Source organism: Leptodactylus fuscus, chromosome 1 (assembly GCF_031893055.1).
Source record: "Leptodactylus fuscus isolate aLepFus1 chromosome 1, aLepFus1.hap2, whole genome shotgun sequence".
Lineage (NCBI taxonomy): Eukaryota > Metazoa > Chordata > Amphibia > Anura > Leptodactylidae > Leptodactylus > Leptodactylus fuscus.
This window is the reverse complement of record NC_134265.1, coordinates 1,482,494-1,510,420: the sequence shown is the minus strand read 5'-3', so window position 1 is coordinate 1,510,420 and position 27,927 is coordinate 1,482,494. Positions and strand designations below refer to the sequence as shown.

Genomic DNA, 27,927 nt, shown 5'->3' with positions numbered 1-27,927 from the left:
TTGTAGTATTGTATAGAATAGTGTAGTATTGTACTGAATAGTGTAGTATTGTATAGAATAGTGTAGTATTGTATAGAATAGTGTAGTATTGTATAGAATAGTGTAGTATTGTATAGAATAGTGTAGTATTGTATAGAATAGTGTAGTATTGTATAGAATAGTGTAGTATTGTATAGAATAGTGTAGTATTGTATAGAATAGTGTAGTATTGTATAGAATAGTGTAGTATTGTATAGAATAGTGTAGTATTGTATAGAATAGTGTAGTATTGTACTGAATAGTGTAGTATTGTACTGAATAGTGTAGTATTGTATAGAATAGTGTAGTATTGTACTGAATAGTGTAGTATTGTATAGAATAGTGTAGTATTGTACTGAATAGTGTTAGTATTGTATAGAATAGTGTAGTATTGTACAGAATAGTGTAGTATTGTACTGAATAGTGTAGTATTGTATAGAATAGTGTAGTATTGTACAGAATAGTGTAGTATTGTATAGAATAGTGTAGTATTGTATAGAATAGTGTAGTATTGTACTGAATAGTGTAGTATTGTATAGAATAGTGTAGTATTGTATAGAATAGTGTAGTATTGTACTGAATAGTGTAGTATTGTATAGAATAGTGTAGTATTGTATAGAATAGTGTAGTATTGTATAGAATAGCGTAGTATTGTACAGAATAGTGTAGTATTGTACAGAATAGTGTAGTATTGTATAGAATAGTGTAGTATTGTATAGAATAGTGTAGTATTGTATAGAATAGTGTAGTATTGTACTGAATAGTGTAGTATTGTATAGAATAGTGTAGTATTGTATAGAATAGTGTAGTATTGTATAGAATAGTGTAGTATTGTACTGAATAGTGTAGTATTGTACTGAATAGTGTAGTATTGTATAGAATAGTGTAGTATTGTATAGAATAGTGTAGTATTGTACTGAATAGTGTAGTATTGTACTGAATAGTGTAGTATTGTATAGAATAGTGTAGTATTGTACTGAATAGTGTAGTATTGTATAGAATAGTGTAGTATTGTACTGAATAGTGTAGTATTGTATAGAATAGTGTAGTGTTGTCTAGAATAGTGTAGTATTGTATAGAATAGTGTAGTATTGTACAGAATAGTGTAGTATTGTATAGAATAGTGTAGTATTGTATAGAATAGTGTAGTATTGTACTGAATAGTGTAGTATTGTATAGAATAGTGTAGTATTGTACTGAATAGTGTAGTATTGTATAGAATAGTGTAGTATTGTACTGAATAGTGTAGTATTGTATAGAATAGTGTAGTATTGTATAGAATAGTGTAGTATTGTATAGACTAGTGTAGTATTGTACTGAATAGTGTAGTATTGTATAGAATAGTGTAGTATTATACAGAATAGTGTAGTATTGTACTGAATAGTGTAGTATTGTATAGAATAGTGTAGTATTGTACTGAATAGTGTAGTATTGTATAGAATAGTGTAGTATTGTACTGAATAGTGTAGTATTGTATAGAATAGTGTAGTATTGTACTGAATAGTGTAGTATTGTATAGAATAGTGTAGTATTGTACTGAATAGTGTAGTATTGTATAGAATAGTGTAGTATTGTATAGAATAGTGTAGTATTGTACAGAATAGTGTAGTATTGTATAGAATAGTGTAGTATTGTATAGAATAGTGTAGTATTGTACTGAATAGTGTAGTATTGTATAGAATAGTGTAGTATTGTACTGAATAGTGTAGTATTGTATAGAATAGTGTAGTATTGTACTGAATAGTGTAGTATTGTATAGAATAGTGTAGTATTGTATAGAATAGTGTAGTATTGTATAGACTAGTGTAGTATTGTACTGAATAGTGTAGTATTGTATAGAATAGTGTAGTATTATACAGAATAGTGTAGTATTGTACTGAATAGTGTAGTATTGTATAGAATAGTGTAGTATTGTACTGAATAGTGTAGTATTGTATAGAATAGTGTAGTATTGTACTGAATAGTGTAGTATTGTATAGAATAGTGTAGTATTGTACTGAATAGTGTAGTATTGTATAGAATAGTGTAGTATTGTACTGAATAGTGTAGTATTGTATAGAATAGTGTAGTATTGTCTAGAATAGTGTAGTATTGTATAGGATAGTGTAGTATTGTATAGAATAGTGTAGTATTGTATAGAATAGTGTAGTATTGTCTAGAATAGTGTAGTATTGTATAGGATAGTGTAGTATTGTACAGGATAGTGTAGTATTGTACAGAATAGTGTAGTATTGTACAGAATAGTGTAGTATTGTATAGAATAGTGTAGTATTGTCTAGAATAGTGTAGTATTGTATAGGATAGTGTAGTATTGTATAGAATAGTGTAGTATTGTCTAGAATAGTGTAGTATTGTATAGGATAGTGTAGTATTGTATAGAATAGTGTAGTATTGTATAGAATAGTGTAGTATTGTCTAGAATAGTGTAGTATTGTATAGGATAGTGTAGTATTGTACAGGATAGTGTAGTATTGTACAGAATAGTGTAGTATTGTACAGAATAGTGTAGTATTGTATAGAATAGTGTAGTATTGTCTAGAATAGTGTAGTATTGTATAGGATAGTGTAGTATTGTACAGGATAGTGTAGTATTGTACAGAATAGTGTAGTATTGTACTGAATAGTGTAGTATTGTATAGAATAGTGTAGTATTGTACTGAATAGTGTAGTATTGTACTGAATAGTGTAGTATTGTATAGAATAGATAGTGTAGTATTGTATAGAATAGTGTAGTATTGTACTGAATAGTGTAGTATTGTATAGAATAGTGTAGTATTGTATAGAATAGTGTAGTATTGTACTGAATAGTGTAGTATTGTATAGAATAGTGTAGTATTGTACTGAATAGTGTAGTATTGTACTGAATAGTGTAGTATTGTATAGAATAGTGTAGTATTGTATAGAATAGTGTAGTATTGTACTGAATAGTGTAGTATTGTATAGAATAGTGTAGTATTGTATAGAATAGTGTAGTATTGTATAGAATAGTGTAGTATTGTACTGAATAGTGTAGTATTGTATAGAATAGTGTAGTATTGTACTGAATAGTGTAGTATTGTATAGAATAGTGTAGTATTGTACTGAATAGTGTAGTATTGTACTGAATAGTGTAGTATTGTATAGAATTGTGTAGTATTGTACTGAATAGTGTAGTATTGTACTGAATAGTGTAGTATTGTATAGAATAGTGTAGTATTGTACTGAATAGTGTAGTATTGTACTGAATAGTGTAGTATTGTATAGAATAGTGTAGTATTGTATAGACTAGTGTAGTATTGTATAGAATAGTGTAGTATTGTCTAGAATAGTGTAGTATTGTATAGACTAGTGTAGTATTGTACAGAATAGTGTAGTATTGTACTGAATAGTGTAGTATTGTATTGAATAGTGTAGTATTGTACTGAATAGTGTAGTAATGTACTGAATAGTGTAGTATTGTATAGACTAGTGTAGTATTGTATAGAATAGTGTAGTATTGTATAGAATAGTGTAGTATTGTATAGAATAGTGTAGTATTGTACTGAATAGTGTAGTATTGTACAGAATAGTGTAGTATTGTATAGAATAGTGTAGTATTGTATAGAATAGTGTAGTATTGTACTGAATAGTGTAGTATTGTACAGAATAGTATAGTATTGTACTGAATAGTGTAGTATTGTATAGAATAGTGTAGTATTGTACTGAATAGTGTAGTATTGTATAGGATAGTGTAGTATTGTACTGAATAGTGTAGTATTGTACTGAATAGTGTAGTATTGTACAGGATAGTGTAGTATTGTATAGGATAGTGTAGTATTGTACTGAATAGTGTAGTATTGTACTGAATAGTGTAGTATTGTACTGAATAGTGTAGTATTGTACTGAATAGTGTAGTATTGTACTGAATAGTGTAGTATTGTATAGGATAGTGTAGTATTGTACTGAATAGTGTAGTATTGTACTGAATAGTGTAGTATTGTACAGGATAGTGTAGTATTGTACAGAATAGTGTAGTATTGTACTGAATAGTGTAGTATTGTATAGAATAGTGTAGTATTGTACTGAGTAGTGTAGTATTGTACTGAATAGTGTAGTATTGTACTGAATAGTGTAGTATTGTATAGGATAGTGTAGTATTGTACAGGATAGTGTAGTATTGTATAGAATAGTGTAGTATTGTATAGAATAGCGTAGTATTGTATAGAATAGTGTAGTATTGTATAGAATAGTGTAGTATTGTACTGAATAGTGTAGTATTGTACAGAATAGTGTAGTATTGTACTGAATAGTGTAGTATTGTATAGGATAGTGTAGTATTGTACTGAATAGTGTAGTATTGTATAGAATAGTGTAGTATTGTACTGAATAGTGTAGTATTGTACAGAATAGTGTAGTATTGTATAGAATAGTGTAGTATTGTATAGAATAGTGTAGTATTGTATAGAATAGTGTAGTATTGTACTGAATAGTGTAGTATTGTACAGAATAGTGTAGTATTATATAGAATAGTGTAGTATTGTATAGAATAGTGTAGTATTGTACTGAATAGTGTAGTATTGTACTGAATAGTGTAGTATTATATAGAATAGTGTAGTATTGTACTGAATAGTGTAGTATTGTATAGAATAGTGTAGTATTGTACTGAATAGTGTAGTATTGTACAGAATAGTGTAGTATTGTATAGAATAGTGTAGTATTGTACTGAATAGTGTAGTATTGTATAGAATAGTGTAGTATTGTATAGAATAGTGTAGTATTGTACTGAATAGTGTAGTATTGTACAGAATAGTGTAGTATTATATAGAATAGTGTAGTATTGTATAGAATAGTGTAGTATTGTATAGAATAGTGTAGTATTGTATAGAATAGTGTAGTATTGTACTGAATAGTGTAGTATTGTACTGAATAGTGTAGTATTGTACAGAATAGTGTAGTATTATATAGAATAGTGTAGTATTGTATAGAATAGTGTAGTATTGTATAGAATAGTGTAGTATTGTACTGAATAGTGTAGTATTGTACAGAATAGTGTAGTATTATATAGAATAGTGTAGTATTGTATAGAATAGTGTAGTATTGTATAGAATAGTGTAGTATTATATAGAATAGTGTAGTATTGTACTGAATAGTGTAGTATTGTATAGAATAGTGTAGTATTGTACAGAATAGTGTAGTATTGTACTGAATAGTGTAGTATTGTACTGAATAGTGTAGTATTGTATAGAATAGCGTAGTATTGTATAGAATAGTGTAGTATTGTACTGAATAGTGTAGTATTGTATAGAATAGTGTAGTATTGTACTGAATAGTGTAGTATTGTATAGAATAGTGTAGTATTGTACTGAATAGTGTAGTATTGTACAGAATAGTGTAGTATTGTATAGAATAGTGTAGTATTGTCTAGAATAGTGTAGTATTGTATAGACTAGTGTAGTATTGTATAGAATAGTGTAGTATTGTATAGAATAGTGTAGTATTGTATAGAATAGTGTAGTATTGTATAGAATAGTGTAGTATTGTACTGAATAGTGTAGTATTGTACAGAATAGTGTAGTATTATATAGAATAGTGTAGTATTGTATAGAATAGTGTAGTATTGTATAGAATAGTGTAGTATTATATAGAATAGTGTAGTATTGTACTGAATAGTGTAGTATTGTATAGAATAGTGTAGTATTGTACAGAATAGTGTAGTATTGTACTGAATAGTGTAGTATTGTACTGAATAGTGTAGTATTGTACTGAATAGTGTAGTATTGTATAGAATAGTGTAGTATTGTATAGAATAGTGTAGTATTGTACAGAATAGTGTAGTATTGTACTGAATAGTGTAGTATTGTACTGAATAGTGTAGTATTGTACAGAATAGTGTAGTATTGTATAGAATAGTGTAGTATTGTCTAGAATAGTGTAGTATTGTACTGAATAGTGTAGTATTGTACAGAATAGTGTAGTATTGTATAGAATAGTGTAGTATTGTCTAGAATAGTGTAGTATTGTATAGACTAGTGTAGTATTGTATAGAATAGTGTAGTATTGTACAGAATAGTGTAGTATTGTACTGAATAGTGTAGTATTGTATAGAATAGTGTAGTATTGTACAGAATAGTGTAGTATTATATAGAATAGTGTAGTATTGTATAGAATAGTGTAGTATTGTACAGAATAGTGTAGTATTATATAGAATAGTGTAGTATTGTACTGAATAGTGTAGTATTGTATTGAATAGTGTAGTATTGTACTGAATAGTGTAGTATTGTACAGAATAGTGTAGTATTGTATAGAATAGTGTAGTATTGTATAGAATAGTGTAGTATTGTATAGATAGTGTAGTATTGTATAGATAGTGTAGTATTGTATAGATAGTGTAGTATTGTGTAGAATAGTGTGTATTGTATAGAATAGTGTAGTATTATAGTAGATAGTGTAGTATTGTACGTAGAATAGTGTAGTATTGTATAGATAGTTTAGTTAGTTAGTTATAGTATAGTATTGTATAGTATGTAGTATTTGTAGTATTTACTAATAGTGTAGTATTGTATAGAATAGTGTATTGTATATATAGTGTAGTATTGTATAGAATAGTGTAGTATTGTATAGAATAGTGTAGTATTGTATAGAATAGTGTAGTATTGTACAGAATAGTGTAGTATTATATAGAATAGTGTAGTATTGTATAGAATAGTGTAGTATTGTATAGAATAGTGTAGTATTGTACTGAATAGTGTAGTATTGTATAGAATAGTGTAGTATTGTACTGAATAGTGTAGTATTGTACTGAATAGTGTAGTATTGTACTGAATAGTGTAGTATTGTATAGAATAGTGTAGTATTGTATAGGATAGTGTAGTATTGTATAGAATAGTGTAGTATTGTATAGGATAGTGTAGTATTGTACTGAATAGTGTAGTATTGTACTGAATAGTGTAGTATTGTATAGAATAGTGTAGTATTGTATAGGATAGTGTAGTATTGTACAGGATAGTGTAGTATTGTATAGAATAGTGTAGTATTGTATAGAATAGTGTAGTATTGTATAGAATAGTGTAGTATTGTATAGAATAGTGTAGTATTGTATAGAATAGTGTAGTATTGTACTGAATAGTGTAGTATTGTATAGGATAGTGTAGTATTGTATAGAATAGTGTAGTATTGTATAGAATAGTGTAGTATTGTATAGAATAGTGTAGTATTGTATAGAATAGTGTAGTATTGTACTGAATAGTGTAGTATTGTGTAGGATAGTGTAGTATTGTACAGGATAGTGTAGTATTGTATAGAATAGTGTAGTATTGTATAGAATAGTGTAGTATTGTAATGAATAGTGTAGTATTGTATAGAATAGTGTAGTATTGTACTGAATAGTGTAGTATTGTATAGAATAGTGTAGTATTGTACTGAATAGTGTAGTATTGTACTGAATAGTGTAGTATTGTACTGAATAGTGTAGTATTGTATAGGATAGTGTAATATTGTACTGAATAGTGTAGTATTGTACTGAATAGTGTAGTATTATATAGAATAGTGTAGTATTGTACAGAATAGTGTAGTATTGTACTGAATAGTGTAGTGTTGTATAGAATAGTGTAGTATTGTATAGGATAGTGTAATATTGTACTGAATAGTGTAGTATTATATAGAATAGTGTAGTATTGTACAGAATAGTGTAGTATTGTACTGAATAGTGTAGTATTGTACTGAATAGTGTAGTGTTGTATAGAATAGTGTAGTTATGTACTGAATAGTGTAGTATTATATAGAATAGTGTAGTATTGTACAGAATAGTGTAGTATTGTATTGAAGATCTACTCGCTCATCTCTCGTCCTCGCAGACCATTAGGTTATTATATTGTGTCTGATATTCACAGAGGTCACCCAGGAGTCGGCCAATGAAGATGGCGACATTACATATGAAAATGTGACCAACCCCCAAAAGGAAGATCAGATCCAGGACCAGAGAACATGTCCTATAGGTAAGATGTCCCCATAACGTATGTAATAACAGTGTACTACTGTAATCTGTATATAATGTATACGGTACTATAATCTATATATGTATTGTGCTCTAATCTGTATATAATGTATACGGTACTATAATCTATATATGTACTGCACTGTAATCTGTATATAATGTATATGCTGCAAGTTTGTGAGTTTGTGGGTTTGTGTGTTTGGATGTTTGGATGTTCGGATGTTTGTTCCTCAATCACTGAAAACCCGCTCCACCGATTGGCTGAAAGTTTCCACAAATATAGTTACTACACTCGATTGCGCAATAGGCTACTTTTCGTCACAATAGCGCACATACGTTTGTGCCAGGACCCCACAAACCCCAAACTCACACCACCATCTCTGCAATCTCACACACTTTAGACCATAGCAAGCCACAAAATTCCTATTACCCCCTACAGCCTCGCCCCTAACCCCACACAATCACATATACATAGACTTTACCACTTTGCCCCTCACCTTACTGATACTCCAGGAGGCGCTCTTTAACGCTCCGGAGCAGCCATGTTTGCCGACCCCCACCACTCTGACAATCCGCGACACCGCCCACCCATGTCAACACCCCTAGGCGGTCTAATAAATGCAAAAACAAAAAAAAAAAAAAAAAAAAGTATTACAAATTCAAATCCCCCCCCTTTCCCTAGAACACATATAAAAGTAGTTAAATACTGTGAAACACATACATGTTAGGTATCCCCGCGTCCGAAATCGCTCCGCTCTACAAAGCTAGACAAATATTTTGCCTGGACGCTTAACGCCGTAGCCGCAAACATACGGAAAAGTCCAAAACTGCTGTTTTTTCACTATTTTCATTATCATACAAATATCAATCAAAAGTGATCAAACCAATAGCATTTCCCAAAAATGCAACAACTACAAACTACACCCGGCCCCGCAAAAAAACACATCCCCCGACACAGACAAATAACAAACTGACTGCTGTCAGAATATGGCAACACACTACTGGCAGAAAATACCAAATCCTACAATGTCGTATATCGAGGTCTATTCACTGGTAATCCCTCTGTCCCAAAGTCACTATGTACAGATTATACCAACACCGTATATATACCAGCTAAAATACAAATTACATCCAACACAAAAGTCTCACGTATTCTCTGAATTACAGCAACAACAAGATACAAAGTTACATTTTATATCCCATCCCTTATACACAGTACGAAAACCTTACCCGCGCCTGTATATACCCACTGCTACAATCACCGCAGACTAAGTCGCGGGTACCAGCTAGTAATCTATATGTGCACTGCGCTGTAATCTGTATATAATGTATGCGGTACTATAATCTATATGTGCACTGCGCTGTAATCTGTATATAATGTATGCGGTGCTATAATCTATATGTGCACTGCGCTGTAATCTGTATATAATGTATACGGTGCTATAATCTATATGTGCACTGCGCTGTAATCTGTATATAATGTATACGGTGCTATAATCTATATGTGCACTGCGCTGTAATCTGTATATAATGTATACGGTGCTATAATCTATATGTGCACTGCGCTGTAATCTGTATATAATGTATACGGTGCTATAATCTATATGTGCACTGCGCTGTAATCTGTATATAATGTATACGGTGCTATAATCTATATGTGCACTGCGCTGTAATCTGTATATAATGTATACGGTGCTATAATCTATATGTGCACTGCGCTGTAATCTGTATATAATGTATACGGTGCTATAATCTATATGTGCACTGCGCTGTAATCTGTATATAATGTATGCTGTGCTATAATCTATATGTGCACTGCGCTGTAATCTGTATATAATGTATACGGTGCTATAATCTATATGTGCACTGCGCTGTAATCTGTATATAATGTATACGGTGCTATAATCTATATGTGCACTGCGCTGTAATCTGTATATAATGTATACGGTGCTATAATCTATATGTGCACTGCGCTGTAATCTGTATATAATGTATACGGTGCTATAATCTATATGTGCACTGCGCTGTAATCTGTATATAATGTATACGGTGCTATAATCTATATGTGCACTGCGCTGTAATCTGTATATAATGTATACGGTGCTATAATCTATATGTGCACTGCGCTGTAATCTGTATATAATGTATACGGTGCTATAATCTATATGTGCACTGCGCTGTAATCTGTATATAATGTATACGGTGCTATAATCTATATGTGCACTGCGCTGTAATCTGTATATAATGTATGCTGTGCTATAATCTATATGTGCACTGCGCTGTAATCTGTATATAATGTATACGGTGCTATAATCTATATGTGCACTGCGCTGTAATCTGTATATAATGTATACGGTGCTATAATCTATATGTGCACTGCGCTGTAATCTGTATATAATGTATACGGTGCTATAATCTATATGTGCACTGCGCTGTAATCTGTATATAATGTATACGGTGCTATAATCTATATGTGCACTGCGCTGTAATCTGTATATAATGTATACGGTGCTATAATCTATATGTGCACTGCGCTGTAATCTGTATATAATGTATACGGTGCTATAATCTATATGTGCACTGCGCTGTAATCTGTATATAATGTATACGGTGCTATAATCTATATGTGCACTGCGCTGTAATCTGTATATAATGTATACGGTGCTATAATCTATATGTGCACTGCGCTGTAATCTGTATATAATGTATACGGTGCTATAATCTATATGTGCACTGCGCTGTAATCTGTATATAATGTATACGGTGCTATAATCTATATGTGCACTGCGCTGTAATCTGTATATAATGTATACGGTGCTATAATCTATATGTGCACTGCGCTGTACTCTGTATATAATGTATACGGTGCTATAATCTATATGTGCACTGCGCTGTAATCTGTATATAATGTATACGGTGCTATAATCTATATGTGCACTGCGCTGTAATCTGTATATAATGTATACGGTGCTATAATCTATATGTGCACTGCGCTGTAATCTGTATATAATGTATACGGTGCTATAATCTATATGTGCACTGCGCTGTAATCTGTATATAATGTATACGGTGCTATAATCTATATGTGCACTGCGCTGTAATCTGTATATAATGTATACGGTGCTATAATCTATATGTGCACTGCGCTGTAATCTGTATATAATGTATACGGTGCTATAATCTATATGTGCACTGCGCTGTACTCTGTATATAATGTATACGGTGCTATAATCTATATGTGCACTGCGCTGTAATCTGTATATAATGTATATGGTGCTATAATCTATATGTGCACTGCGCTGTAATCTGTATATAATGTATACGGTGCTATAATCTATATGTGCACTGCGCTGTAATCTGTATATAATGTATACGGTGCTATAATCTATATGTGCACTGCGCTGTACTCTGTATATAATGTATACGGTGCTATAATCTATATGTGCACTGCGCTGTAATCTGTATATAATGTATACGGTGCTATAATCTATATGTGCACTGCGCTGTACTCTGTATATAATGTATACTGTCCATATAATGTTCTCTCCCCAGGTCTCCCGGCTTCTCGTTACGTCACTATCACTCTCATCGTTCTCTCCTCCGCACTGATGGTTGTTCTTATTGCACTTTCTATACGTTGTGAGTAAAAGAAACCTGTCCAGGCCCCTCCTCACCCCGTACAACACGTCAGACCCCTCCTCACCCCGTATAACACGTCAGACCCCTCCTCACCCCGTATAACACGTCAGACCCCTCCTCACCCCGTATAACACGTCAGACCTCTCCTCACCCCGTATAACACGTCAGACCCCTCCTCACCCCGTATAACACGTCAGACCCCTCCTCACCCCGTATAACACGTCAGACCCCTCCTCACCCCGTATAACACGTCAGACCCCTCCTCACCCCGTATAACACGTCAGACCCCTCCTCACCCCGTATAACACGTCAGACCCCTCCTCACCCCATATAACACGTCAGACCCCTCCTCGCCCCGTATAACACGTCAGACCCCTCCTCACCCCGTATAACACGTCAGACCCCTCCTCACCCCGTATAACACGTCAGACCCCTCCTCACCCCGTATAACACGTCAGACCCCTCCTCACCCCGTATAACACGTCAGACCCCTCCTCACCCCATATAACACGTCAGACCCCTCCTCACCCCATATAACACGTCAGACCCCTCCTCACCCTGTATTACGTGTCAGTGTCTCAGGTGTCAGACCCCTCCTCACCCCGTACAACACGTCAGACCCCTCCTCACCCCGTACAACACGTCAGACCCCTCCTCACCCCGTATAACACGTCAGACCCCTCCTCACCCCGTATAACACGTCAGACCCCTCCTCACCCCATATAACACGTCAGACCCCTCCTCACCCCATATAACACGTCAGACCCCTCCTCACCCCGTATAACACGTCAGACCCCTCCTCACCCCGTATAACACGTCAGACCCCTCCTCCCCCCGTATAACACGTCAGACCCCTCCTCACCCCGTATTACGTGTCAGTGTCTCAGGTGTCAGACCCCTCCTCACCCCGTATTACGTGTCAGTGTCTCAGGTGTCAGACCCCTCCTCACCCCGTATTACGTGTCAGTGTTTTAGGTGTCAGACCCCTCCTCACCCCGTATTACGTGTCAGTGTTTTAGGTGTCAGACCCCTCCTCACCCCGTATAACACGTCAGACCCCTCCTCACCCCGTATAACACGTCAGACCCCTCCTTACCCCGTATTACGTGTCAGTGTCTCAGGTGTCAGACCCCTCCTCACCCCGTATAACATGTCAGACCCCTCCTCACCCCGTATTACGTGTCAGTGTCTCAGGTGTCAGACCCCTCCTCACCCCGTATTACGTGTCAGTGTCTCAGGTGTCAGACCCCTCCTCACCCCGTATAACATGTCAGACCCCTCCTTACCCCGTATTACGTGTCAGTGTCTCAGGTGTCAGACCCCTCCTCACCCCGTATAACATGTCAGACCCCTCCTCACCCCGTATTACGTGTCAGTGTCTCAGGTGTCAGAGCGCCACCACAACACAATGGCTGAATTACAAGATCTTCAGGGAGAACACGACGACCTCGGCTCCAGTTTCATCCAGAATAACCTGAGGAAAGACGCCATAATGCAGAGTCTTAAGGAGGCCCAAAGAGAGACCAAGCAGGCTCTGGATAAGACCAGCGCCGAGCTGCAGGAGGTGCAGGAGAAGTGGAGGACCACCACCCAGGAGCTGCAGAGGACCACCAGGGAGAAGGAGGACACAGCGGCCGCTCTGAGAAGACTCCAGGATGTCCTCCAGAGCACCGAGACCCAACTGAGAGGAAAGCAGGAGGAGCTGAGAAGGTAAGTGACCACCGGATGAGTAATACCGCCATATACCGGATGAGTAATACCGCCATACACCGGATGAGTAATACCGCCATACACCGGCTGAGTAATATCGCCATACACCGGCTGAGTAATACCGCCCTACACCGGCTGAGTAATACCGCCCTACACCGGCTGAGTAATACTGCCCTACACTGGCTGAGTAATACTGACTCTAAAGAGGCATTGTACAGTAATAGTGACAGTAATATCATTGCATATTGGAGAGTATGCCCACAACTCTACCCTATAGAGGTCACTTAGACGTGGGGACATCTCACCTCCTCCCCTCACCATACAGTAATGTCTGTACAGAGCATGCCCACAACTCTACACTATAGAGATCACTCCTCCGTTTTCCTCTAGTTGTGAAGATGAACTCCGATCGATCAGTTCACAGAAGATGACGGCAGATCGGTCACTGACTGAAACAAGAAGCTCCCTCCAAACTACCCTGGAAAAACTGCGAGCGAAAGAGACGTCTCTGTTACAGAAGGATCGAGAACTCTCCAAAGTAAGAAGTAACCTCCAGGATATGCAGAATAAACTGGACGAAAAAACAAAATATTCTGAGCAAGAGAAGAAGATGTGGAGCAACCTGGAGCAGAGACTGAGGGATGCTGGGAAATGCTTCACCAACATGGCCTGTAAGTAGGAGGGCTGGGAAGATGTCTAAGGGGATGTATAGTGTGTGTATGGGGGCGCATAGTGTGTGTATTGGGGCGCAGAGTGTGTGTATGGGGGTGTATAGTGTGTGTATGGGGGTGCATAGTGTGTGTATGGGGGCGTACTGTGTGTGTATGGGGGCGTACTGTGTGTATGGGGGTGTATAGTGTGTGTATGGGGGTGAATAGTGTGTATGGGGGTGTATAGTGTGAGTATAGGGGTGTATAGTGTGTGTATGGGGGTGTATAGTGTGTGTATGGGGGTGCATAGTGTGTGTATGGGGGCGTACTGTGTGTGTATGGGGGTGCATAGTGTGTGTATGGGGGTGAATAGTGTGTATGGGGGTGTATAGTGTGAGTATAGGGGTGTATAGTGTGTGTATGGGGGTGTATAGTGTGTGTATGGGGGCGCATAGTGTGTGTATGGGGGCGCATAGTGTGTGTATGGGGGCGCAGAGTGTGTGTATGGGGGTGTATAGTGTGTGTATGGGGGTGCATAGTGTGTGTATGGGGGCGTACTGTGTGTGTATGGGGGTGCATAGTGTGTGTATGGGGGTGAATAGTGTGTATGGGGGTGAATAGTGTGTATGGGGGTGTATAGTGTGAGTATAGGGGTGTATAGTGTGAGTATAGGGGTGTATAGTGTGTGTATGGGGGTGTATAGTGTGTGTATGGGGGTGTATAGTGTGTGTATGGGGTTATATAGTGTGTGTATGGGGGTGCATAGTGTGTGTATGGGGGTGTATAGTGTGTATGGGGGCGTACTTTGTGTGTATGGAGGTGTATAGTGTGTGTATGGGGGTGCATAGTGTGTGTATGGGAATGTATAGTGTGTGTATGGGGGCGTTTAGTGTATATGGCGGTGTATAGTGTGTGTATGGGAATGTATAGTGTGTGTATGGGGGTGTATAGTGTGTGTATGGGGGTGTGTAGTGTGTGTATGGGGGCGTATAGTGTGTGTATGGGGGCGTATAGTGTGTGTATGGGGGTGTATAGTGTGTCTAGGGGGGTGCATAGTGTGTGTATGGGGGCGTATAGTGTGTGTATGGGGGTGTATAGTGTGTCTATGGAGGTGTATAGTGTGTGTATGGGGGTGCATAGTGTGTGTATGGGGGTGCATAGTGTGTATGGGGGTGAATAGTGTGAGTATAGGGGTGTGTATGGGGGTGTATAGTGTGAGTATGGGGGTGTATAGTGTGTGTATGGGGGTGCATAGTGTGTGTATGGGGGTGCATAGTGTGTGTATGGGGGTGCATAGTGTGTGTGTATGGGGGTGCATAGTGTGTGTATGGGAATGTATAGTGTGTGTATGGGGTCGTTTAGTGTATATGGCGGTGTATAGTGTGTGTATGGGAATGTATAGTGTGTGTATGGGGGTGTATAGTGTGTGTATGGGGGTGTGTAGTGTGTGTATGGGGCGTATAGTGTGTGTATGGGGGTGTGTAGTGTGTGTATGGGGCGTATAGTGTGTGTATGGGGGTGTGTAGTGTGTGTATGGGGCGTATAGTGTGTGTATGGGGGCGTATAGTGTGTGTATGGGGGCGTATAGTGTGTGTATGGGGGTGTATAGTGTGTCTATGGAGGTGTATAGTGTGTGTATGGGGGTGCATAGTGTGTGTATGGGGGTGCATAGTGTGTGTATGGGAATGTATAGTGTGTGTATGGGGGTGTATAGTGTGAATATGGGGGTGTATAGTGTGTGTATGGGGGCGTTTAGTGTATATGGCGGTGTATAGTGTGTGTATGGCGGTGTATAGTGTGTGTATGGGGGTGTCTAGTGTGTGTATGGTAATGTATAGTGTGAGTATGGGGGTGTATAGTGTGTGTATGGGGGCGTTTAGTGTATATGGCGGTGTATAGTGTGTGTATGGCGGTGTATAGTGTGTGTATGGGGGTGTCTAGTGTGTGTATGGTAATGTATAGTGTGAGTATGGGGGTGTATAGTGTGTGTATGGGGGTGTATTATGTCGGTATAGTGTGTATGTGAGATGTGGGGTGCACAGATCACAGGCTGGTATTCATAGCGCCCCCAGGCTGTCGCCTTCCTCTCATGGTATTGTCTCCTCTCTCTCAGGTTCTGATGTCTTGGATACTGACGGTGAGTTTTCTCTTTTATATGTGACATGAGAGTCTGCGGTTACATTCTGTGCTCTACTCCGGTCACTACTAGAGCTGCCGTTACTGAGGCACGTATCTAATCCTCCGGTGTGTGATACTGTGTGCTAACCTGTGTATCTAATCCTCTGACATGTGATACTGTGTGCTGACCTGTTTATCTAATCCTCCGGAGTGTGATACTGTGTGCTGACCTGTGTATCTAATCCTCCGGCGTGTGATACTGTGTGCTGACCTGTGTATCTAATCCTCTGACATGTGATACTGTGTGCTGACCTGTGTATCTAATCCTCTGGTGTGTGATACTGTGTGCTGATCTGTGTATCTAATCCTCTGATGCGTGTATCTCAGTGTATATCAGTGTTGTATTGTGCATGTGGAGTGACCGTGTGTATGGCAGTGGGAATATGAGTGAAAGACTTGCAGCTTTGTATTTGGTAATGGAGGGGGGGGGGACACTGTGTTTGGAATGCTGTATCTCAGCAACGGTACGTCCGAGTGAGTTGGAGTCTTGTCTTAAACCTTCCCGGATACCTGAAGTATCTGTGTGCCAAATTTGGTGAAGATCGGTCCAGTCGTTTGGTCGCACATAGAGAACAAACGGACAGAAACTCATTTTTATAATACAATGATAGCTGTATACTGTATGCAGGTATGTAGGTATATACTGTATGTAGGTATGTAGGTATATACTGTATGCAGGTATGTAGGTATATAGGTATATACTGTATGCAGGTATGTAGGTATATAGGTATATACTGTATGCAGGTATGTAGGTATATACTGTATGCAGGTATATAGGTATATACTGTATGCAGGTATGTAGGTATATACTGTATGCAGGTATGTAGGTATATAGGTATATACTGTATGCAGGTATGTAGGTATATAGGTATATACTGTATGTAGGTATATAGGTATATACTGTATGCAGGTATGTAGGTATATACTGTATGTAGGTATGTAGGTATATACTGTATGCAGGTATGTAGGTATATAGGTATATACTGTATGCAGGTATGTAGGTATATACTGTATGAAGGTATGTAGGTATATAGGTATATACTGTATGCAGGTATGTAGGTATATAGGTATATACTGTATGCAGGTATGTAGGTATATACTGTATGCAGGTATATAGGTATATACTGTATGCAGGTATGTAGGTATATACTGTATGCAGGTATGTAGGTATATAGGTATATACTGTATGCAGGTATGTAGGTATATAGGTATATACTGTATGCAGGTATGTAGGTATATACTGTATGCAGGTATGTAGGTATATAGGTATATACTGTATGCAGGTATGTAGGTATATACTGTATGTAGGTATATAGGTATATACTGTATGCAGGTATGTAGGTATATACTGTATGTAGGTATATAGGTATATACTGTATGCAGGTATGTAGGTATATAGGTATATACTGTATGCAGGTATGTAGGTATATAGGTATATACTGTATGCAGGTATGTAGGTATATAGGTATATACTGTATGTAGGTATGTAGGTATATAGGTATATACTGTATGCAGGTATATAGGTATATACTGTATGAAGGTATGTAGGTATATAGGTATATACTGTATGTAGGTATGTAGGTATATAGGTATATACTGTATGCAGGTATGTAGGTATATACTGTATGTAGGTATATAGGTATATACTGTATGCAGGTATGTAGGTATATAGGTATATACTGTATGTAGGTATGTAGGTATATAGGTATATACTGTATGCAGGTATATAGGTATATACTGTATGAAGGTATGTAGGTATATAGGTATATACTGTATGCAGGTATATAAGTATATACTGTATGCAGGTATATACTGTATGCAGGTATGTAGGTATATAGGTATATACTGTATTACCTGCAGATTTAGAGTTTTTTTTCTTGATTTCCTCCCTCACTCCAAATACTGAAAGGGAAAGTTGATGGTGAGTCCTATATGGGACATTGTGGAAAATATCTCTGTACAGCGCTGCGGAATATGAAGGCGCTATAGACACAAGGAACTCACTGTAAATATAACAACCAAAATATTTGGTAAGTGCAAAACCCAAAGAGGACAATAGATTGTGCCAGAGTAGGGGCAAACTAAGCAACGAGAGAAAGCTCCGGAACCTCCTCAATCTGAGAACTATGGACAAAAATATTACAGAAGATTATTGGGGGCACCGGACGGCGACTCCAGCCTGGATACAAGAGGAGATATAGCAGGACATGGAGGTATATACAGGATATGGTATATAGCAGTACATGTACCACAGATGTGAGGGCTCCTAGGACTACACAGTATATATCTATAATACATAGTGTATGACACTGTCAGGGCTCCTAGGACTACACAGTATATATCTATAATACATAGTGTATGACACTGTCAGGACTCCTAGGACTATATATATCTATAATACATAGTGTATGACACTGTCAGGGCTCCTAGGACTATATATATCTATAATACATAGTGTATGACACTGTCAGGGCTCCTAGGACTATATATATCTATAATACATAGTGTATGACACTGTCAGGGCTCCTAGGACTATATATATCTATAATACATAGTGTATGACACTGTCAGGGCTCCTAGGACTATATATATCTATAATACATAGTGTATGACACTGTCAGGGCTCCTAGGACTATATATATCTATAATACATAGTGTATGACACTGTCAGGGCTCCTAGGACTATATATATATCTATAATACATAGTGTATGACACTGTCAGGACTCCTAGGACTATATATATATATATATATATATATATATATATATATATATATATATATATATATATATTTATTTATATCTATAATACATAGTGTATGACACTGTCAGGGCTCCTAGGACTATATATATATATCTATAATACATAGTGTATGACACTGTCAGGGCTCCTAGGACTATATATATATCTATAATACATAGTGTGTGACACTGTCAGGGCTCCTAGGACTATATATATATCTATAATACATAGTGTATGACACTGTCAGGACTCCTAGGACTATATATATATCTATAATACATAGTGTATGACACTGTCAGGACTCCTAGGACTATATATATCTATAATACATAGTGTATGACACTGTCAGTACTCCTAGGACTATATATATCTATAATACATAGTGTATGACACTGTCAGGGCTCCTAGGACTATATATATATCTATAATACATAGTGTATGACACTGTCAGGACTCCTAGGACTATATATATATATATATATATATCCATAATACATAATGTATGACACTGTCAGGGCTCCTAGGACTATATATATCTATAATACATAGTGTATGACACTGTCAGGACTCCTAGGACTATATATATATATATATCCATAATACATAATGTATGACACTGTCAGGGCTCCTAGGACTATATATATCTATAATACATAGTGTATGACACTGTCAGGGCTCCTAGGACTATATATATCTATAATACATAGTGTATGACACTGTCAGGGCTCCTAGGACTATATATATATCTATAATACATAGTGTATGACACTGTCAGGACTCCTAGGACTATATATATATATATATATATATATATATATATATATATATATATATATCTATAATACATAGTGTATGACACTGTCAGGGCTCCTAGGACTATATATATATCTATAATACATAGTGTATGACGCTGTCAGGGCTCCTAGGGCTATATATATCTATAATACATAGTGTATGACACTGTCAGGGCTCCTAGGACTATATATATCTATAATACATAGTGTATGACACTGTCAGGGCTCCTAGGACTATATATATATCTATAATACATAGTGTATGACACTGTCAGGACTCCTAGGACTATATATATCTATAATACATAGTGTATGACACTGTCAGGACTCCTAGGACTATATATATATATATCTATAATACATAGTGTATGACACTGTCAGGACTCCTAGGACTATCTATATATCTATAATACATAGTGTATGACACTGTCAGGACTCCTAGGACTATCTATATCTATAATACATAGTGTATGACACTGTCAGGACTCCTAGGACTATAAATATCTATAATACATAGTGTATGACACTGTCAGGGCTCCTAGGACTATATATATATATCTATAATACATAGTGTATGACTCTGTCAGGACTCCTAGGACTATATATATCTATAATACATAGTGTATGACACTGTCAGGACTCCTAGGACTATATATATCTATAATACATAGTGTATGACACTGTCAGGGCTCCTAGGACTATATATATATATATATAATACATAGTGTATGACACTGTCAGGACTCCTAGGACTATAAATATCTATAATACATAGTGTATGACGCTGTCAGGGCTCCTAGGGCTATATATATCTATAATACATAGTGTATGACACTGTCAGGGCTCCTAGGACTATAAATATCTATAATACATAGTGTATGACACTGTCAGGGCTCCTAGGACTATATATATCTATAATACATAGTGTATGACGCTGTCAGGGCTCCTAGGGCTATATATATCTATAATACATAGTGTATGACACTGTCAGGGCTCCTAGGACTATATATATCTATAATACATAGTGTATGACACTGTCAGGGCTCCTAGGACTATATATATATCTATAATACATAGTGTATGACACTGTCAGGGCTCCTAGGACTATATATATATCTATAATACATAGTGTATGACGCTGTCAGGGCTCCTAGGGCTATATATATCTATAATACATAGTGTATGACACTGTCAGGGCTCCTAGGACTATATATATATCTATAATACATAGTGTATGACACTGTCAGGACTCCTAGGACTATATATATATATATATATATATATCTATAATACATAATGTATGACACTGTCAGGACTCCTAGGACTATCTATATATCTATAATACATAGTGTATGACACTGTCAGGACTCCTAGGACTATCTATATCTATAATACATAGTGTATGATGCTGTCAGGGCTCCTAGGACTATATATATCTATAATACATAGTGTATGACACTGTCAGGAATCCTAGGACTATATATATCTATAATACATAGTTTATGACACTGTCAGGGCTCCTAGGACTGTATATATCTATAATACATAGTGTATGACACTGTCAGGACTCCTAGGACTATATATATCTATAATACATAGTGTATGATGCTGTCAGGACTCCTAGGACTATATATATCTATAATACATAGTGTATGACACTGTCAGGACTCCTAGGACTATATATATCTATAATACATAGTGTATGACGCTGTCAGGGCTCCTAGGGCTATATATATCTATAATACATAGTGAATGACACTGTCAGGGCTCCTAGGACTATATATATCTATAATACATAGTGTATGACACTGTCAGGGCTCCTAGGACTATATATATCTATAATACATAGTGTATGACACTGTCAGGGCTCCTAGGACTATATATATCTATAATACATAGTGTATGACACTGTCAGGACTCCTACGACTATATATATCTATAATACATAGTGTATGACACTGTCAGGAATCCTAGGACTATATATATCTATAATACATAGTTTATGACACCGTCAGGGCTCCTAGGACTGTATATATCTATAATACATAGTGTATGACACCGTCAGGACTCCTAGGACTATATATATCTATAATACATAGTGTATGACACCGTCAGGACTCCTAGGACTGTATATATCTATAATACATAGTGTATGACACTGTCAGGGCTCCTAGGACTGTATATATCTATAATACATAGTGTATGACACTGTCAGGGCTCCTAGGACTGTATATATCTATAATACATAGTGTATGACACTGTCAGGGCTCCTAGGACTATATATATCTATAATACATAGTGTATGACACTGTCAGGGCTCCTAGGACTGTATATATCTATAATACATAGTGTATGACACTGTCAGGGCTCCTAGGACTGTATATATCTATAATACATAGTGTATGACACTGTCAGGGCTCCTAGGACTGTATATATCTATAATACATAGTGTATGACACTGTCAGGGCTCCTAGGACTATATATATCTATAATACATAGTGTATGACACTGTCAGGGCTCCTAGGACTGTATATATCTATAATACATAGTGTATGACACTGTCAGGGCTCCTAGGACTATATATATCTATAATACATAGTGTATGACACTGTCAGGGCTCCTAGGACTGTATATATCTATAATACATAGTGTATGACACTGTCAGGACTCCTAGGACTATATATATCTATAATACATAGTGTATGACACTGTGAGGGCTCCTAGGACTATATCTATCTATAATACATAGTGTATGACACTGTCAGGGCTCCTAGGACTATATATATCTATAATACATAGTGTATGACACTGTCAGGGCTCCTAGGACTATATATATATCTATAATACATAGTGTATGACACTGTCAGGGCTCCTAGGACTGTATATATCTATAATACATAGTGTATGACACTGTCAGGGCTCCTAGGACTATATATATCTATAATACATAGTGTATGACACTGTCAGGGCTCCTAGGACTATATATATATGGCAGTAGTGATGTCCTATATATGTGTATGGAGTAACAGATGGTCAGACGTGTATAGTGACTCCTCGTGTACCTTTCTCCTCCTTATATATATATGTGGTGTTATATACCGCTATAATGCCGTCAGTTAGTTGCAGCACTGATATTTCTCTTATGTCAGGTGGGCGGTCCTTGCAGAGACTCCTCCTACACGTGGGCCGCCATGACCATGGACACTTTTGTGTTTGCAGATCTTGCACCTTATCATGGATTTGTCAGTTGATCGTGTATAAGACTCTCCGGAGATGGCGGCACGTCGCTGTCGCTGCCATATCCGTAACAGTGGTATATAGAGGTTGCCGCACTCCTCGCTTTCATTTTGGGTTTGTCCAGTTTGGGTCCCTAATTTTTTTCCGGTCGAACAAGCTTGGCATGAATTGCACCCTATGAACCTAGTGTCTACAATCTGCGGCCTGCGAGAGTCCTGGCGCTCCTGTGGGCCAATCACGAGAGCCGCCGCCGCTGCCGCCATGATGGATTTTTTACCCACTGCCATTCATTTTTTATACAATCCCTGTACAGTGACATCATCAGGTCACATGACAGCAGGACCACCGCTGCTATTATGAGTGGTGGCCCCGCTACCCTATAGTGGTGGTCACCAGAGCAGCAGATGGTGGGCACGGACGTGGCGACACTGCCGGGCAGAGAGGTAGGGGTCAGGAAACGCCAAACACACGGCGCACCACAATTCATGGCAAACCAGACATGGAGACCTCTTACCAGCAGATGTTTCGGGTAGCAGTGTAGGTCCAAAGATCCCGGGGGCTGTGGTCAGAAGGTGGCGGCAGAGAGTCCGAGGGCTACGGCCGGCCTTCCGATAGTGACTTCAGTAACGCCAATGGCTCTCCTGTGATTGGACCATTGGACTTTATCACCAATGTGTCCTTGGTATGGACAGAACCTCTCAGGTCCTGGATTTGGTTCCTCACACTCCTCCTCCTTATGTTTCCAGGAAGTACCCCAGACTTCTTTGACTTCTGCCCCCCGGGGTGGCAACAGATTGACGACATGTGTTACTACTTCTCCAATGAGAGGAAACCAAGGGTCTATGCTGAGTATGACTGCGAGCAGAGGTCGGCCCAACTGGCCAAAGTGGACGATGAGGACTCCAGCCTGATGGTAAGAAACATGGAAGCCCTCGTTACAGTGGAGGAAAGAAGCAGCAGGTGCATGCTGGGAGAAGACTCCCATCATCCTCCCTGACAGCAGAGGCATCTCCACCAGCTGAGCTCTAGCACTGGACATCACATCTTTGGGATCCAGTGCAAAATGGTTCAGTGGTTAGCGCGGTTGGTGGCTCAATAGTCAGCACAGTGGCTCAGTGGTCAGCACAGTGACTCAGTGGTTAGCACAGTGGTTTAGTGACTCAGTGGTCAGCTCAGTGACTCAGTGGTTAGCACAGTGGCTCAGTGACTCAGTTTTCAGCACAGTGTCCCAGTGACTCAGTGGTCAGCACAGTGGTTTAGTGACTCAGTGGTCAGCTCAGTGACTCAGTGGTCAGCACAGTGGCTCAGTGACTCAGTGGTCAGCACAGTGGCTCAGTGACTCAGTGGTCAGCACAGTGGCTCAGTGACTCAGTGGTCAGCACAGTGGCTCAGTGGTCAGAACAGTGGCTTAGTGACTTAGTGGTAAGCACAGTGACTCAGGGGGTCAGTACAGTGGCTCAGTGGTCAGCTCAGTGGTTCAATGACTCAGTAGTCAGCACAGTGACTCAGTGGTCAGCACAGTGGCTTTGTGACTCCGTGGTCAGCACAGTGACTCAGTGGTCAGCACAGTGATTTAGTGACTCAGTGGTCATCTCAGTGACTCAGTGGTCAGCTCAGGGACTCAGTGGTAAGCACTGTGGTTCAGTGACTCAGTAGTCAGCACAGTGACTCAATGTTCAGCATAGTGGCTCAGTGGTTAGCGCTGTTAGTGGCTCAATGGTCAGCACAGTGATTCAGTGACTTAGTGGATAGTACAGTGACTCAGTGGTCATCACAATGACTCAGTAGTCAGCACAGTAGCTTGTTGATCATCACAGTGACTCAGTGTGACTCAGTGGTTAGCAAAGTGGCTCTGTGGTTAGCACAGTGACTCAGTGGTCAGCACAGTGACTCAGTTGTTAGCACAGTGGATCAATGGTTAGCACATTGGCTCAATGGTTAGCACAGTGACTCAGTGGTTAGCACATTGGCTCAATGGTTAGCACAGTGACTCAGTGGTTAGCACGGTGGCTCAGTGGTTAGCACGGTGACTCATTGGTTAGCACGGTGGCTCAGTGGTTATCACGGTGACTCAGTGGTTAGCATGGTGGCTCAGTGGTTAGCACAGTGACTCAGCGGTTAGCACGGTGGCTCAGTGGTTAGTAATATATATATATATATATATATATATATATATATATATATATATATATATATATATATTGCTCTCTAGCGCCCCCTTATAGTGACGGGTGTGTCTATGATACCTTCTTCCTGTACTGGGCCGTCATCTCCTCCAATGCTCTGTTTATATAAAGATGATGATGTCACATGGATGGGAGCACTGTATACTGTGCTGTGTACTGTGCTGTATACTGTGCTGTGTACTGTGCTGTATACTGTGCTGTATATATGCCCTCTCTACAGCCCGAGACCCCCTTTAACCAGGTCTCACATTGTTGTTTTCAGGACTTGATTAAGAAGTTGGCTGGCGGTTACTGGATCGGATTACACAAGAGCGAGAAGGGTTCCTGGATGTGGCCCGATCAGTCCGTGAAGTGAGTGACCTCATAAGGCACGTGTGGGGGCGGCAGACCAAATATTGGTATTATACATGACAGTATATACAGGGGTGTAGCCATTAATATGTCCGGATAAGAGGGGCCCCGTTGCAGATCTTACATTAGGGCCCTCGGACTATATTATAGCAGGTATTGTACAATACACAGCCGTAGCCACCAGCCCGCCGCTCTCCTGGTGCGACCCTGCTCGGAGGATCATGGCGTCCTCTTCAGGGTTCACTTATCGCAACCTTTGTCTCTTTACACAGAGAAGGTTTCCATGGAAGGAGTGACCAGATGTGTGCGAGGGCAAGTCCCCGACTGGCAGCGACCTCATGTAGAACATTGCTGCCCTGGATCTGCCAGACGACCGCCACGACCTGCGGCTCCTCGGCCAAGACCCTGCGCTGCCTGGGGGAGAAGAGCGGGGTGATAGGAGCGAGATACCCGGAGCAGTAACTGTCTGTATATACTGCTGTATACAATAAACTATTAGGGTGGAGCGATCAGGAAAGATCGGATCCCGATCGGCAATCGAGCAAATTTCACAATCGGGATCGGCTGGAAAATGATCAGAAATTGGATTTTAAAATCGATCCTGAAATCTGAAGATGGCTCCACCCTAATGGCGGTAATGGCGGTGTGAGGTAGGAATATTCTGACACGTGACTTGGAGAATCAATGAAGGAATAAGAATGTCTGCAGTGACTATAAACCCTGCGGTGAGCGCATTGATGTCTGTACGTGTGAAACGCCTTGGGGGAGACTTCCTTGACACCACCATCACTTCTATCCAGTGTGCGGGGTCAGCCATAGACAAACACTAGAGGGACAACCCTACCTGGTCTGGGGGTCCGATACCTGAGACCCCTGCTGATATCCGGTCATCATCTGCCATGTCATTGGCCTGGAGGTCACCGCTGAGGATTGGGCCACCAGTGGTCACATGGGCTCTGCTTGTCCAGGTCATCACTGAGGCACTGACCCAGGAGCGATGACATCACAGAAGAAGATCGGACATGACCAGGAGATCTCTGGACACCTCAAGGAGGCCCAAAAGACGTAACAAGAGGGGAGTATTAACGTCATCTCCCCTCGGCCTCCACCCGTTATACTCAGGGACTCCATAGTAAGATTGGTGGAGGTCTAGGATTGTCTATAGGAAAAAGGGGAGGGGGTATCATTAACCCTATATAAGAATCCCTCTGATCTCCCCCCACAATATGGCTGCCTTCTCCCCCTGCCTTCGCTCTTCATACTGCCTGAGGCCTCACTCCAGTTTACTCCTCTCTACTATGAGTATGGGCTTGACCATACAATGTTCACATGGAGGTTAGAGCGCCACCTCTGTCCCCCACCGGGACATGTCTCATGAACAGATCCTGCCCCAAAAACTGCTGCACCACCTGACCCTACAAGGAAACCAATCCAGATCACAAGGAGGAGACGTTACGTCATGGGGCCCCACCATTAGATGGCATGATGCTGGTTAGGAGAAGGTGGGACGGACACCATGTGGTCACTTTATCCTCTCCCACTGGGCGTCCTGTGGCCCCAGACCCCTAAGGTGCAGCGTATCAGAGACTATGGACATGGAGGATGGTGGGGGAAGAGCCTCAGAAGGAGACGTCTTGTCGTGGACGTGATGAATCTCTACTAGATCCAAAGATAAGATGTCATACAGCCTTCAGACCCCCCGCCATCTTGGTCTGGAGACGGTGTAGAGGGCACACGTCATAGAGGGCTTGTCTGAGTTACAGATATTGGTCACCTATCTTTAGGAGAAGTTATTGGTACCAGGTCAGTTGGGTCCTACACCCGGCACCTCCACCAGTGAGCGGTCCCCAGCAGCCACCAACACGGTGGTACCAGGTCAGTTGGGTCCTACACCCGGCACCTCCACCAGTGAGCGGTCCCCAGCAGCCACCAACACGGTGGTACCAGGTCAGTTGGGTCCTACACCCGGCACCTCCACCAGTGAGCGGTCCCCAGCAGCCACCAACACGGTGGTACCAGGTCAGTTGGGTCCTACACCCGGCACCTCCACCAGTGAGCTGTTCCCAGCAGCCTCCAACACGGTGGTATCAGGTCAGTTGGGTCCTACACGCGGCCCCTCCACCAGTGAGCGGTCCCCAGCAGCCACCAACACGGTGGTACCAGGTCAGTTGGGTCCTACACCCGGCACCTCCACCAGTGAGTTGTCCCCAGCAGCCACCAACACGGTGGTACCAGGTCAGTTGGGTCCTACACCCGGCACCTCCAGCAGTGAGCTGTCCCCAGCAGCCACCAACACGGTGGTACCAGGTCAGTTGGGTCCTACACGCGGCACCTCCACCATTGAGCTGTCCCCAGCAGCCTCCAACACGGTGGTACCAGGTCAGTTGGGTCCTACACGCGGCCCCTCCACCAGTGAGCTGTCCCCAGCAGCCACCAACACGGTGGTACCAGGTCAGTTGGGTCCTACAC

General features: G+C 39.5%; 1 protein-coding gene across 1 annotated transcript in view; it reads left to right on the top strand.

Moving 5' to 3' along the window:
• The window catches only part of LOC142190904 (uncharacterized), a 133,969-nt gene extending 108,049 nt beyond the window's left edge, over nt 1–25,920 (top strand). The window contains exons 2-9 of the mRNA XM_075262325.1: nt 7,866–7,970; nt 11,522–11,608; nt 12,985–13,318; nt 13,709–13,989; nt 16,082–16,105; nt 23,668–23,834; nt 25,370–25,458; nt 25,731–25,920. Coding sequence (XP_075118426.1) covers nt 7,866–7,970; nt 11,522–11,608; nt 12,985–13,318; nt 13,709–13,989; nt 16,082–16,105; nt 23,668–23,834; nt 25,370–25,458; nt 25,731–25,920 — 1,277 coding nt within the window. The remainder of the gene's footprint in view (nt 1–7,865; nt 7,971–11,521; nt 11,609–12,984; nt 13,319–13,708; nt 13,990–16,081; nt 16,106–23,667; nt 23,835–25,369; nt 25,459–25,730) is intronic.
• Nucleotides 25,921–27,927: the final 2,007 nt, after the last annotated feature.